The 15,929-nt window shown below is 44.8% G+C and overlaps 1 protein-coding gene across 1 annotated transcript; it reads left to right on the top strand.

Annotated features, from left to right (window-relative positions):
• The first annotated feature begins 256 nt into the window (after positions 1-256).
• On the top strand, positions 257-15,546 carry LOC110485933 (protein disulfide-isomerase). The gene is made up of 11 exons (XM_021557175.2): positions 257-581; positions 2,631-2,837; positions 4,587-4,720; positions 5,034-5,171; positions 7,037-7,141; positions 7,425-7,550; positions 7,819-8,019; positions 8,655-8,775; positions 9,690-9,871; positions 11,358-11,474; positions 13,941-15,546. The coding sequence occupies exons 1-11, from the start codon at positions 443-445 to the stop codon at positions 14,007-14,009; spliced, it is 1,539 nt and encodes a 512-aa protein (XP_021412850.2). The 5' UTR covers positions 257-442; the 3' UTR covers positions 14,010-15,546.
• The last annotated feature ends 383 nt before the right edge of the window (positions 15,547-15,929 follow it).

The following is a 15,929-nucleotide window of genomic DNA, read 5'->3' as shown; positions in this document are numbered from 1 at the left end:
ATAACCGGCCAGGTATCATTCATCATTACATCTGCCATCTCCCTGCATATTATACTGTTACATCCCCTTTTCTGCATTAAACCTTCATTCTAATGAATTTTAGTATTTGTATCAACAATTCTCAAATATAAGCAAGATTGCGACTGGAAAGAATTTCAATCGATTTCAATACACATCCAATGACAAAGTGGATTCACTTCCAGGTACCTTCAAGCTGTGGTCCAGTCACAATTCAACACGAGCAGCTTTCAAGCTCATAAATGCGCCTGCGCAATACGGCTGACCCTTCTGGTTCCTGTGCGTAATGCCACGACGCTAGTAGCGGTAGACACAAAAATACTGTAAGAAGAGAAAATACATACGTACACCACTTTCAGTCGGTAGCTCATTCACTTGTCGCGACGAACACATTTTCTGTTAGAAACCACAGTTGACAGCAACTATGTTTAAGTTTTTCCTACTCTGCACACTGGCGGTGGCAAGCCGGGCTGATATCGGCGAAGAAGATGGTGTTCTGGTGCTGAAGAAAAGTAATTTCGAGGAGGCTTTGAAAGCTCACCCAAACATCCTAGTTGAATTCTGTAAGTGAACTACTTGATCATATAGATGCTTAGACAACCTAACTTGTTCACGCAGCTATACTAGCATGCTAGCTAGCTGCGTTCGCTTGCCGCTGTGTTATCAGCTTCACTTCAGCTAACGCAAATGTATGTGGAATGGCAGACCAACGTCAGCTAGCTAGCTTCCTTGATAGCGAACAAGTGTACCTAACGTTGACTTAGCTACTATGGTTTTGCTTGGCAAACGTTAGTTATTCAAATTGGTCGCTAACGTTAGGCCTGTGTCATATGTTATCTGTTTATTACACACACTGCTGGCCATTGTATTGCAAGTAGTAACGTATTTTTTTTTAGAGGAATCTAAGACGATGTCCTTCCCAGCTAGCTTGCTAACTGTAACGTTTACTAGGTAGCTAGTTACTGCAACACATTTGGATGAACCTTGTTAGTGCATAACTTTGTTGCATTTAGCTAACTAACCAGTATACCAGGCACAAAGTCAACTTGAGTATTCAGTGCATCCCTATCTAGCCGTTTAAGGACTGATAAGTAAACAACTAAATGACAGTCACGTTAGTCTGTGACCACTCTTGTTGGTGCAAGTACCTGCTTCTTTACCAGCCTTGGTGGCTTCATGGATCTAGAAGTTGATAAACGTGACCAAGTTATTCTTGTTTGTTTAGTTTACAAGGGATGGCTTGTGCTTCTGTGTAGTCTCGAAACAATACTTAATACACGATTTAGAATACTGTAGCTATATGCAACAGTGCTGGCAAAGCAACTGTTGAGCGATGATAACATTATTCAGTCGTGTGAATACATCAGGCAGACCCCATTAGTTGCGAGAGTGACGTCTGGTTTTGATTCATTCACCACTTGAGTTTCGATGGCTAGGTATCGTTTCCTGGTCATGCACACTTTCTACCCCGGTTGCAGTTAGGAGCTGTTTTGATGTGAGTTTACTGAAATTCACAACTTGCTGCTGTGGTTTTGCAACACATTTGTTAAATGCTTATTAACTTGTGAACTTGGTGGTGTCCACTTTATCCTTGAGTGCAGTGGCTTTCTATTATATATTTTTTTTGATGTAACCAGCAGGCCAGTCCTGCAACAGCTGTCAAGCGCTGAGGTAGTCTGCACTTTTATCTGACAAACCTGCAGACCAATCGGAGAACTACACGACTCTGACATTCCAATGAGTGAAGAGGGGGAGGGCTAAATACTTTTTTGGCTCACAGACGGGAGGGACCTGGACTGTTGAATGAGATGCTAGGTTGACGTGTACTTCAAAGTTCAATCAAAAGTTCAACTTTTGTTTAACTCTCCTGGCTGATGGAACTTGGGGGGGGGGGGGGGGGGGGGGGGGTTCTCCACTGAAACTAAGAAACATTGCAATGAAAACACAGCAACTCATTTTAATTTAAGTTTTGAAAGAATGATAAATATTTAGTTTAAAAGGAATTGCTGTAGGACTCTCTTAAAATTTGAGGAAATATCATTTGAATTTACAACCAAGCTTAGACTTTGTCACGCTTATGGTGATATAGTGACATCTCAAGGCACATTAATCACTCAATCGAAGGCAATCAATGGGTTAAGTTTGTTCAAACTTTCATGTGGTTTTTCAGTGTTCATGCATTCAGAACCTTTGCAAACCATTTTATGTCCTCCATGAATCAGATTAGAAATCCACATATTTTCTCAGGTAATGTTTTCACTCTTAGTTATTGGCCAAGGCTACTCCATTCAGTGATCTCATTGAAAACTAATGTGCCAGAGGAGATTTTTTCCACACCCTCTAAATAGCCAACTGTAAGTAAATGTTTTTCTCAGTTAACTGGCAATTCTAAATATCCAAGTCTCCCTCCATACAAACATTGTACCAATATTAGTGTTTATTTAGTAATTAGAAATCATCTCTTCGGCCCAAACGTAGTAACACTCACATTCTAACGTAGTATATCAACATAGTTACTACAGTATTTGCATCTACTTCACCCATCAGTGAAAATCTCTCGGCTCTGAAGCTGTGGTCTAATTTTATTTCTTCGATTTTCCTTCTTGTTCTAGATGCCCCGTGGTGTGGCCACTGCAAGGCCCTGGTCCCGGAATATGCCAAAGCTGCCAGCATGCTGAAGGCAGACGGCTCAGAGATCCGCCTGGCCAAGGTGGACGCCACAGAGGAGGCGGACCTGGCCCAGGAGTACGGTGTCCGGGGTTACCCTACCATCAAGTTCTTCAAGGGGGGAGACAAGGAGTCGCCCAAAGAGTACTCTGGTGAGTAAGTGGAGTGACATATATGTTACAGCTATCGTATAACTGTGAACTAAAGAAAGGACTGATCAGAATCGTCATACCCTGTTAACTTCAGGAGAAGGGGGATTCAACTTTATATTTAAGTAGATGTAGTTTACCCAATAGCAGTTCATTTTTACATGGAGTGGGTGAAGTTAGATAATTTTATGAGCAGAATGTCACGGGCGGGATGAGAAGCTTTATTTCCAAAAGTTCCAAGGCTGTGTTTTTCATTAGGTATGTTCTAACTCATTTTCCTATAATGTATTGGTCTATACGCTACATTATTTCTTTTTTACAAAAATGTCAATTATGACAGCTGTGTCTTTGCATGACATTTAATCGTTACAACATGTACTGCGCTTGACATGATCGTGGACTGAGTCTATAGGCAGAACTGGGCTATTTCTGTGTACTTGGTTAGCCGTTACACATTTATCCCAGTTTTTCACTTTCTCAAGTCAATTGGACAAGGCTGAATTCCTTCAGATTTGGAAATAACCAATTATATAAAATTGTCACCTGGCAAATGTATTCTATTGTGAATTATTGTGCTGCTCTCAATGACTAAATCTAGAACACCCTAATTACGCAATGCCTAAGTACCTCAGGGACTGGGACAACTATTACCAACAAAGTGATAAGCTGTGTAGTGCAGTAGTCCGGTTATGATCATCAGTCATAGATTCTGTGTATTTTCTGGCGGATGGCCCAGACACTAAGTAATGCCTTTTCTTATGCAGTTAATGTGACTCCTATCAGCCAAGTGTGTGTTAGCCAATGGCCCGTTCACTCTGCCCAATATAACTGTGACTAAATGAAGGGGCCCCTCCCTCCTCCACACATTCTACCCATGCTCTCTCTCCCTCCCATCCCCCCAGCTGGGCAATGTGCAGTTCCTCATGTTTGCTCACTGTGACTGGCTTTTTTTTAAACGGTGGGGGGGGGGCAGCCATAACTTCGAGCACTCGCTCTCTCTGGGCCTAAAGCGGTGTACTCATAAGGCCGCAGGCAGCCATATCCCTTCTCCAGCTGTCTCGGTCTGTCTGTCTGTCTGTCTGGCTACAGCGTCGCTCAGTGGTGTTGCTCCGCTGTTGCGTCATTGGCTCTTTTTGTAATAACATGCAGGTTAACCATGAGTCAGTCCACTTAATTGGGACACGTTGGTTCTTAGAGAGCTTAAGTCTTCTCTGTTGGTTCAAACAAATCACAGAGGAATATAGCTACTCTTTTTGTTAGTCTGCCAGTAGCAAGGTTGGTGTGACCAAATAAGCTAAGAAATACTTTATTAAATGAGAGGTCTTTCACTCTCCTTTGTCCCCCATAACGACCATTAAAGTAGGATAATGGCAGCAATACTTGTAAGCTGTGTTTACTCAAGTACAACGCAGTTGTGACAGAATAAATTTGCTCTTCCGCCTGTTCACCCTGAAGCAATGTTTGATCTGCCTGGCGGCCCGTACCATCAGTCTCTATTCAGCCAGCCCTGGTCATGTGACCTGGGCCCTGTTCCAATACTTCAAAATGCGTCCTTGCGTCCGCACTTGCCATCATCTCTAATCTGTACATGAATGCAGGCTTGCCTTTCTGTTGTACTGTTTCCTATGGCCAACATTGTCTGCTCAGTGAATACATTACAGTACAACAAACAAAGGAAGTAGGGAATCAGTCTCATACATTATTGTTTGAACGCGGCCAGAGTGACTTACCAGAACTGTTCCCTTCCTGCAGCTGGCAGACAGGCTGATGACATCATCAACTGGCTAAAGAAGCGCACTGGACCAGCTGCCACCACCCTGGGGGAGGTTGCCCAGGCAGAGACCATGATCGCTGAAAACGAGGTAGCAGTCATCGGCTTCTTCAAGGTGAGCCGATGACCTCTGACCTACTCAGACCTAGCTGCTCGAGGTCAAATGCTACAAAGCCAGTCTGTAGTGTTTCTTTGCCAGAAAGTTTAGTGCCAACTAAGCCCCATTCCCCACTAGACAGCTAGTTTGACACTTTCAGTACTGATCAATAGTTTTGGCTGATTTTCTATAGAAATACATGAAAATCATTCTCACAGTTCAAATTAATTATCAAGGCATAGATGGGCATGTTTTAATCGTTAATTTCCTACATTGAGTCCTATGGTTCGTGTACGATGGCATCTAAGCTAAGCGTCTCTCTGTCCTGCAGGACGCCGAGTCTGAGGGAGCCACGGCTTTCCTGAAGGCTGCGGAGGCCGTCGATGATGTTCCGTTCGGCATCACCTCCAACGACGCCGTCTTCTCCAAGTTCGAGGTGTCCAAGGATGGAGTCGTCCTCTTCAAGAAGGTACGGAGCGAGTACTTTGATTCGGTGTGATTTAATCACCAAGTGTTTTCATCGCTTTCAAAATTGCTACCCTGATCATGGTGTAAACCCTTCTGTCCATCGGACTAGACTGTTTACTGCCTGGAAGCTTTATCTTAGCAGTGAATGCCTTACTGTTTTTGCAGTCTTCCATTTGCTATCTAGCTGTGAATATTGACAGGTTTTTACCAGTTATTTGTATTTAACTGGATTGTAAATACATTATGAATGACCTGGTCATCAGATTTGATTAGATCATGAGCGTAACCCATACATCAATCTGGACAACTTTAAAGCAGGGTAGCTGCAGACAGGTTTGATTCATTTGGGGTGTCAGCTAGGTATCGGGATCCCACAACCCTATAGCTACAGCAGTATCCTGTCTTGGCCTGCTAATATTAGCCTGTGGACCTGCTCTGGGAATGTGTCTGACTCTCATTCTGCCTGCGTTTGTGCTCAATGCTGCATTCTGCCTTTCAGACGATGAGATCATGAAGCTAGACATGGCTAGATCACTGACGGGTTTAGTGGCAGCCACTGTGTTAATTCGTAGGATTTCCATGCTAGTTTCCCTGGCTGCTGTCTGTGAATGAAGAACAAGTACAGCGCAGCTCTTTACAGTTCAAAAGAAGGGGCAAGCTATCTTCTTTGATATAGCCCTCATGAGATTCTACCTTCATACTCAAGTCTCGACTCTGTCTGAGGAATTTACTCATTTGAACCAGCATTTCCACGGTAATGGCAAGATGAGGGATTCCTCTTCATTCAGGCCAACTGGTCATTAAATTTGTCTCGGACATGTAATGGTCTTACCCTCTCCCCTCCCTCAAATGACAATGATTCTTAAAAGGACCAGATGTGGTAATTGGATATCCACATTTCAAAACCAAGCCACATCTTGTCAGCTTAAGAGTATACTGACCTGGGCTGAACTGGGTTACAGTCCACATGGACATTCCACAATATGTTATGCGACATGTTATGGCCACATTCCTGCCTTTCCATAGATATCAGATGTTATGGCAAATGCAGTCTTCCATCCACCTGTTAAGTCATCACTGGTCAACAAGGAAAGAAGCCAGCTGCTAGTGGGGGTTTGTGTTGAGTAGTTGTAAACATGGTCTGAAAGTCTTCCGCCTATGAGGCATAGGGCTGAATATCAAACTTCAGAAATAAGGCACTGATGGTTATGGGAGAAAATGTGGGCTAGAGCTCAAGTTAGGATTTGGCTCCTATTCAGCAGAAGTACGTGACATTTAAAAACAGATGCCACCCATAAACCTTTGTATTTTCATCGCTGGACCAGACCACACTTGTCAGTCAACCTGTTTCCTTCCCTCTCGATCTGCTTTGAATTTTAAATCATTGCCCTTCAGTGGTCAGGGAGGGCACAGCTCACCGGCAGGCCTTTCCATGTCGCGATTCAATAGATTTCTGCCTGTCATTTTAAAGGCGTAACCCTCCATCTCTAACGAGACATAGATGGGATTCCTCCATCTTATCGCCCGGTAAGCCCCCCAGTCATCAGTCATGATACTACCCCACTTGTCTGCTTACTGTGTGTGTGATCCAACCCTGACACACACTCCTGTGGTCTCCCTACCTTCCTGTTGTGTACCAGTAAGGGCTGCTGTTCTTAACACTCAATTTAAACCCTATTTAGCCTAACGTTGATTTTCTTCAGCTGGAGTTACCAAAGGGATATAAATGAGCTTGTTTGATGCATCTATGTTTGGGTTGTGGGGAGTTCACAGGCAGAATATAATAAAATGGGACTAAACTGGGAAGTTGGTGGCGTATTAACGGGTTTGGCTACCAACTGTTTCCATCGGTTTTGTCCTCTACAGTTCGATGAGGGTCGTAACACCTTTGACGGAGAGCTGAGCAAGACTGAACTGCTGGCCTTCATCAAGGCCAACCAGCTGCCCCTGGTCATCGAGTTCACCGAGCAGGTAATGGCCGTTCTTTATACTGCTGATACTCAAAACCGATGTGCTGTCTCAAATATACACACACTCACAGAAAATACACCTTTTTCCAGATGAACTTTCTCCTCTGTTGTCACACTAAGCTACAAAATCTATCGATGTCCTCATCCCCACCAAGGCCCTATGACGGCTTTCACGAGGCCCTTCAGTGCCGTTACCACAACTTTTAATACAAGTGTTTATATCCTGAGCTTTTGTTCCCCCGCGTATGACTTTTGCGCTTCATAACGTCACGTTTTCTCTGCAGACCGCCCCCAAGATCTTCGGAGGAGAAATCAAGTCTCACATCCTCATGTTCGTGCCCAAGGCTGCCGACGACTTCAACGACAAAATGGCCGAGTTCAAGAAAGCATCAGAGGGATTCAAGGGCAAGGTGGGTGGACCAGACTGAACCGCGTCAAAGTGACGACCTTCATTCATTGTGCCCCATCTGCAGTAAAGGCTTGTTTTTCCCTTATCTATTTGTTATGAATAAGGCAGTTATTTTTCATCCAGCGCCTTGAAAGTAATTTACTGTATGTGTGGTACTGCGTCTCGGTATGTACCACTGAGACTGTGCTGGAGTGTACGTCGTATACCCACCTAGACTAAAAGCCAGATACTTGAGCCTCGTATTTCATCCTCTTCCTCTCCTCCCCCAGATCCTGTTCATCTTCATCGACAGCGAGGTGGACGACAACCAGCGCATCCTGGAGTTCTTTGGGCTGAAGAAAGAAGAGTGTCCTGCCATCCGCCTCATCACCCTGGAGGAGGAGATGACCAAGTACAGGCCCGAGAGCGAGGCCATCACCGCCGACAACATCATTGCCTTCTGCACACTCTTCACTGAGGGAAAACTCAAGGTGTTGGCTTAATGTCTGCAGACAATCCAAGTGTACATGCTCCGTGTGTGGTGATGTTGAAACATAGTGTTCCTCAGATTACAAGGTTAAGCTGTTACTGGGGTTTCTAGGACCCCTGACTGCTGATAAGTTCAGAACAGTAGGCTACAGCCCAGCCTAGACGGTGAGAACAGCCTTGCCCTACTGTAGACATTGATGAACCAGTCTCTATTACTGTTATGGCACTGCAGTGCAGTCATTATGCCTCTGGCTGGGTGTCAATGGCAGTGGATTGAAAGTGCAGATGTAGGCTAACCTGCTGTGCCAGAAAGTGTTGCAAATTTCAATTCTTATGTCATAATGTTTAATGCAATGTGGGCCTGCATCACGAATGTAAACTTACAAGTATTGGTTAGGCTCCATATTTATTTTAGTGATGAGGGAGTATGTGCACTGTGCAGGTTTTGCATCATTCCCATTCTATAGGAGATTGCCTCATGACTTAGGAATCATGTTTCTGTACCATTCAGCAGAGAAACGACCCATGAGTCAAGTGTTCCTTCGTTTGGGACTAACATAATTCGGCTCGTTCTTGGTTTTGCAAAAATCATGTAATCCATCAAAAATCTCTCCTCCTCGTGTGTCATCCCCCACAGCCCCACCTCATGAGCCAGGACATCCCTGAAGACTGGGACAAGAACCCCGTCAGAGTCCTGGTCGGCAAGAACTTTGAGGAAGTCGTCTTCGACCCCAAAAAGAACGTCTTCGTTGAGTTTTGTAAGTACTACCCCCCCCCCTCTCGTCAATACCGTATGTAAGCCCCAGGTGGTCGACAGGCTTACTTTTCAGGGGTCGATGGCCCTGATATATTTTGAGGTGTTCTCTTTTGATTACACTGTCCACAAGGACGGGAGGTGGGAAGCTATCCCTGAGTCTGAAACCGGAGTCTTTCTCCTAGCCCTGGCGATGCACCTTTACGCTAAGCCCCAGCAGATGTACAAGAGACAAGGACCGAAGATCATTCCATCAGCCCTCCACATGAATCGATGTGTAACCCAAGACTGAGTAAGGAAACATTGGGATCAATTTAGTCGCAGGAGGAGTTTTTATAGCTCACGAAGACTCAACTTGCGTCCACTGTTGTGGTGAGCCAGAGTGAGGAGTTTTCTATCCCTGGGCTTTAATGTGTCGCTTACGGTCACTGACTGGGGGTGGGGGGGGGGGGGGGGTCAGATTCTCCTACGGCTGTGGAGGGTATTTCCTATCCGGTTGAGGGGAGTGTCATGTTCTTTGTATGTTTGAAGTGTCCCAGTGTTTGGGTTGCTGTGGCAAGATGGCATTGTAGGGAGGCACAGCTGTCGTAAACCTAACTGCCAGCCTCAGAAACTACAGCAGACAGGTTTGAAATAATGGGCCGCTGGCAAGCCATTCCCCTATTCCAGTCGCTTTCCGTTGTATAAATGATCAGATACAGCTGTGCGTTTTCCATGCGTGCCTATCTGTGCATCAGTGAGTATTTATATCCATGCTGATACAATGTCATGATACTTCTACTATGGATACAAATGGAAGGCAAAGTAACGTCATGCAATACAATAACCAGCCTAAGCATTCAGGTGATGATCAGTGAGCTTGTATGGGACAGGAATATGCTCTTATCCATGATTGCTCCTCTGCTCTCCCCACTGCAGATGCACCCTGGTGCGGCCACTGTAAACAGCTTGACCCAATCTGGACCAAACTGGGAGAGAAGTACCAGGACAGCGCCGATATCGTGGTGGCCAAGATGGACTCCACAGCCAACGAGATCGAGACAGTCAAAGTACACAGCTTCCCCACGCTCAAGTTCTTCCCCGCAGGCGACGAGCACAAGGTCAGTCTACTGAAACGATGTGGAATGTCTGTCAGTGTTAGCAGCCATTTGTAACTGTTCGCAGTTGACTCCCAAACGGATCATTACAACGTTTCCATTGACATGGTCCTCGGCTGGACGGTTCCTCTGTCCCACACTAGGGGATGGAGATTGAGGGGACGGAGGGGCTCTGCAGTTTACCCAAATGTGACGAGGTTATTGCGTCACTGTTCAAGTCGTCCATACAACCCCATTTTGGAATGGCCTTAGTCTATAGGTCTAATTCCACTTTTGGGATAACATGACAACATATCTTTTTAATTGGCTCATTCCCCCAACATAGCCAGTGATAAATTGCCCGGCATTTGAGCACGGGTCTCATTTTTGAAAACCCAGCCCTCGCAAGAGGGAATTAATCTCCTCGTCAGTTAGTAGCACCACCCATTCTGGGCTTTGGCTCTTTCGATAAACACCTGAGAAGCATGGCTTTTGGCCACTCACCCACACCCATCCATCCACACTACTGAAATATCATTTCTCATTTCACAGCAAATACTGGTGGGTGTGCGGTTATTATGATCAGGTTAAGTAGCTGCCACACTCACTAGGAGGGTTGATTTAGCAGCGCCAGCCACACATGCAGAAACCCAAGCCTTCTGGCCCTCTGAGTGACCCGGCCATTGTGGTGGTGTTTATGTCTTCTACCAAACCCAACCCCTCTCTCTATGGCTGCCCGATAATGCCCTCTCCCTCTTGGGATCCTCTTGAGACCCTCACCCCAGTTCTTAAAGAGCAGGTTGTCATTTATTGAGGCATGCCAGCCACCCTACTGAACTATAGCCCATTGCAGTCAACTACAGAGAGCCTCTTGGAAAAGATTGGGAGCTGCGTGTTGGGATTCCCCTCGCCAAGAGCCCTGGGGTTAACCCCTGACCCTGAGTCATTCCTCCTTGTGACCGAGGTGGCTAGAGAAAGAGGCAGCTGTCGGTTGGCTCGCTATGCTCTGTATGAACTGACTGGCTGAGACTACGTGGGTCGGGAGGCAGAGCTCTGCGACTGTCCTCAAGACCGATCTCAAGGGCAGCAATATAGTATCTGGTTCTATAAACGAGAAGGGCTATAAACAACACACCTTTGGCCTTCTCTCATTCATTAATAGTTGTATATATCTTCTTGACTGCTCATTGGCACAGATCTGAAGATGGCTAGACGCCTCAAAGGTTATTGGCTCCAGATTCAAATTAGCACGTGTTGAGGGATCCCACAGGCTGATTTTAATAATTAGACATTTGGATAAGATTTCAGTAGTTCTTTGACAAATGGACCACTGGACTTTCTTGGTTTTATAGCTCCAATTTTGCCACATTTGATAGTTGGTGATGCATGCAAAACAGTCAGTCTTACTTGGTTACAGCATTTTCTTTCCTTGTGGAAAAGCAAATGAAAATTATCCGTTTGTATTTAAATCCCTGTAGAAATTTGATGCATGTGACTTTCTTCCATGCAGGTGGTCGACTACAATGGTGAGAGGACACTGGAGGGCTTCACCAAGTTCCTGGAGAGCGGAGGCAAGGATGGCGGGGCACCGGCTGGAGAGGAAGGGGAGGAGGATGAGGGGATTGATGTAAGTACACACCTGGGATTGGTATGAGGTTTGTCTTCATCCTCAAGCAGACACTATAATTATGTTTGCGAGACAGATTGCATTAAACCGCAAGGCATTGCTATGACGTCAAACCGGAATCGTGCAAACCGTTTCAAAGCCCAATCATTTTACTTGCCGTTTTGATCGGAAAACACCCACCTTGTTCACAATGACTTATTTTTTTACAGGGTCATATGCGGAGTACACTCTGAAATGTGAATGTTGCTCAAGGCCGCTTTCAAACGGTCAAAAGAATGATGCGTTTGAATTACAGCCAACCCTTATCCAGTAAGAGCAACGCATTAGTGGACGGGGCAGGATAATCCAGCCATGTTGAAGGTTTAACTTTTGTTGCAACGCATCCTGATCAATTGAGTTCACCCCAGAAACTGGCCCAAGAGTTGTGCATATGAAGCAAGCCCACACAAGGTAACTTTTGGGGGGGATATTCAGTATCCTGTAGGTCACCCAGAATAGACCCACAGAACCACCTCTCCTGAAGATTTGGGTAACTTGTAACCCTAGATTTGGGGTCTCATGCCTACGTACCTATTTTAACTCGCTTTTAAAAGTGAACGCAACCTGTCCTCCCTGCAAGTAAAGCCTACTCTTTGCCTTAGAACAATGCAGAAACAATTGTAATGGCTATTTACATGGTGTTATTTGTCCGTGTTGAAGTCTGGTGTCTTTCCCATCTCACTTCACTGATTCAACTACTTTCCAATCCAACCTGGAGGAAACTGTCTTGTAGAGATGATGTTGGGCAAGCTGACTAAGACTTCCATGAACTCTGTCTTCAAGCACAGCAGGCAGCCAGACAGACATGCTCATTACATGACCCGTTAAGGCCGAGACAGTCATTAGTCCAGCAGCCCATGTCTGTCAATGAAGGAGATGACAGACCTTACCCACTCAAAATTCTGACCCGAGTTTGTAATACATTCTGACTAATAGAATTTACACCAGGATATTCCCGGGTGTATGAAATAATGCACGAAACGGCGTAAGACGTTTTTGAGAAATTGAATATCCTTATGTCGTCATCCAAGACTTCTTGCACAAGGGAGTGATGGGATTTTTCTCTCCCCATTTCGAAGCCAAATGACAAGAGCCAGTAATCTCATGGTTCTAAATTATTATTTTTTTTAATTAAAAAGCCTAGTGGCTTTCTGAAAATGCGACTGGGGTTTCACTCCTTCCCTGGCACCTAGCCGGGCGCTAAGACCAGGGCCTGCATCCAAAACCCACTGGCGATCCAGCTCAAACTAGTTGAAGGCCCTCATCCCACTACCACACCCCCTTCTCAGAAGTCTAATTGCAGACCATGCCCTGACTGCGGTTGCTAATGCCCACTGTGGCTGTCGCCGCTGTTTACCATGCTCTCCCTTGGGACCAGGCCTCCTGTCCGAACGTGCAAGTCAACATCCTCACCCCCACATCCTCAGTCAACAGTATCCCTCCCCCGGCCTCCGTGACAGAATGGCATCTTTGCAAGACTGTCATTTTCTATTTTATTGGTCGCATACACATTTAGCGGATGTTATTGCGGGTGTAGTGAAAGGGCTTGTGTTCCTAGCTCCAACAGTGCAGTAATATCTAACAATACACACGTCTAACAAGTAAAATAAGGGATTAAGAAATATATAAATATTAGGACGAGCAATGTGAGTCCCGAGTGTTTGTGTGATGCATAGACAATATGGACAGTATTGTAATGCAGTGCATTCGGAAAGAATTCAGACCCCTTGACTTTTCCACATTTCTTTGTCATTGCCTTATTCTAAAATGGACAATTATCCCACCCCATAATGACAAAGCATAAACTGTTTTTTTTTTATGTTTGCAAATTTATAAAAAACAAATCACATTTACGTAAGTATCTAGACCCTTGACTCGGTACTTTGTTGAAAAAAAACAAAACAATTGAATACATTTTAGAATAAGGCTGTAACATAACATATGGATTAAGTGAAGGGTTTTGAATACTTTCTGAATGCACTGTGTGTAGATGGATGGATATCTGAAGAATAGTATATGTACAGCAGTAGTTAAATAGGATTCATTATTAATTACGTACTGTTTGGGTTACCATGCCGTATTTGTTCATGCGGTCTGCCAAAAGTGATGTATGGGCATGGAGGGTCGTTCAGTTAAACCTCAGTGCCCCACATGTCAAGTCCTTAGGTGGATTTCATATGTATGTTTCGCCAGGGCATGTTTTTTTTCCAACAACCATTCAAGCATGTCATGTTGCCCTTTTTTAAAAAATGTATTCATTAAGCGTATGTGTTTGTCAGTGGAGACACAAGATGAGCTGCGTAGTATCCTCCCACCACGTGTTCATTATTGAATCCAAGCTTTCTACTCCCAAGAACTCCAGACTCGGAGAGCAGCTTCCTCCAGGCAGGTGTTAAAGACCCTCTCCTCCTCTCTCCCTCCTCCCAGGATATGGAAGACCTGGATGAACAGGACAGTGATTCCGACGGCGACGGTGGCGACCACGACGAGTTATAAGACCCGGCGAAGGAGAGACGAACCCCCACCCCTTATACCAACCACCATCACTTCCACCCCTGTTCTGTGAACACTAATACTTCTCCTTTAACTGCTCCTCAGTCAGTCTGTCAGCAGATGTGGCAGGACCCTCGGCCAGCCCCCCTCCTGAAGCCACCTCGACAACCTCCATCTCCCTCCCGCTGGACCAGATGGACTCGTCTGTCCCCTTGTCATGGGAACTCAACAGAGCAGAACGGCACCTCATGGTCTTAACAGCTTTTTTCATTACCAACGTTCCTCATCAATCAAACGATGGAGTTGTATTGCCTTGTATATTTGAACCAAAATGTTAAAAACGGCATTAAGATACTGCGCTTGACATATCCAGTTGGATCCACAAATTGGGTTATGTACCTGTCATTTTTTTGTCAAATTACTTTCCCCCAGTCTGCTGCAGTGTGAGTGGTGCAGTTTTGTGGTGTTGCCGGTTTTTAGGTCTGGGGGGGGGCTGCTCATGTTCTTGTTCCTCTGCTAGTCTTTCTGAGGGCCAGAGGTGTTATATGGTGGGATGTATGGACTCTCTCAGGGGACTTGGGGCCATCCTATTGTCTTTTTGTAAAGAGTAACAGAATAAAGAAGCAACGTGTTCCATGTAGCAATATATGCATCTGTAGCTGAGACCAATCTTGAGGGTCACTGTATTTCTCTCTCTCTCTTCATTCTCTAAGTCTACAAATCATGTTTTTCAGTTCAGTTTCCCTCATTTCAGCATGGCTACTGACTTTTTTTCCTTTTTTTTAAGAAAGAAAAACAACTTTTGGAAATAGCTTGTTTTATTTAATTGTATTTTCATTCAATATATATTTTTTAAATAATCTGTGTACCAGTAATTCCCAGGTAAAGTTTAAGCTGGGGTTGAGTTGGCTCTCTGTTAGCCCTGGGATTAGTGGGGAGGCCCAAGACAGTTTCTATTTGTCACTGTGTTCATAGCCTGGACCCAGATCGGTTTATGCTGTCTCGCCAATTCCTATGGTCTTGACCAGATGGCGCAAATCGATCTGAGACCAGGCTACTGTGTTTATGCCGTCAAATTCCACAAGGTTACTGAAGGAGCAGAGGTGGTCACTTAAACGGAACTGTGTTTTGGGACTCAGAGCGGTCTCTGTCCTGGTTATCTTTGGGGAGGGGGGAACAGTGCAACAGCCCTACCCCACCGTACCTGTACTACCTGTACTGCCCCCATCCCTCTGGCTTCGGCTCTACCTGACACTCTTGTCCCCATGGAGGTGTTTGTGTGCCTGGTTGTGCGTGTGTAAGCGTGCTTGTGATCGAGTGTCTGCTTTTTTTTTTTTTTTATGTCCAGGGACAAGGTTGTGAATGTTTGATGTTTGGCTGGGATGGGAGGGTTGAGTAGGGCAGACCGGGATGAGGGTTGTGATGTTCAACAGCAGTTTTTCAAGGGGGAAATGACTTAGAAACAAACGCATTCCATCACATTGAATTTGACATGGAAAAGTGAACTGGTGGCCAAATAAATAAAAATATGGAAAAACTACTGTTGGCTTTTATTCTTGCACTTTTCAGCACATCTTTGTTTCAATATATCAATAATGTGGTGTTTTAAAGGAAGACTATCAGAACTGAATTTCCTACTGTAATAAAATACAGTGGAGCAAAAAAGTATTTAGTCAGCCACCAATTGTGCAAGTTCTCCCACTTAAAAAAGATGAGGCCAGTAATTTTCATCATAGGTACACTTCAACTACAACAGACAGAGGGGGAAGAAATCCAGAAAATCACATTGTAGGATTTTTTTAATGAATTTATTTGCAAATTATGGTGGAAAATAAGTATTTGGTCACCTACAAACAAGCAAGATCTCTGGCTCTCACAGACCTGTAACTTCTTTAAGAGGCTCCTCTGTCCTCCACTCGTTAT

Source organism: Oncorhynchus mykiss, chromosome 13, assembly GCF_013265735.2.
Source record: "Oncorhynchus mykiss isolate Arlee chromosome 13, USDA_OmykA_1.1, whole genome shotgun sequence".
Lineage (NCBI taxonomy): Eukaryota > Metazoa > Chordata > Actinopteri > Salmoniformes > Salmonidae > Oncorhynchus > Oncorhynchus mykiss.
This window is presented reverse-complemented; position numbering and strand designations above follow the sequence as displayed.

Excerpts from the sequence above, each read along its gene's own strand:
- LOC110485933 (XM_021557175.2), top strand. The coding sequence starts at position 443 with ATGTTTAAGTTTTTCCTACTCTGCACACTGGCGGTGGCAAGCCGGGCT. Across the intron at positions 9,872-11,357 it reads CCGCAGGCGACGAGCACAAG|GTGGTCGACTACAATGGTGA; the intron begins GTCAGTCTACTG and ends TCTTCCATGCAG. Across the intron at positions 11,475-13,940 it reads AGGAGGATGAGGGGATTGAT|GATATGGAAGACCTGGATGA; the intron begins GTAAGTACACAC and ends CCCTCCTCCCAG.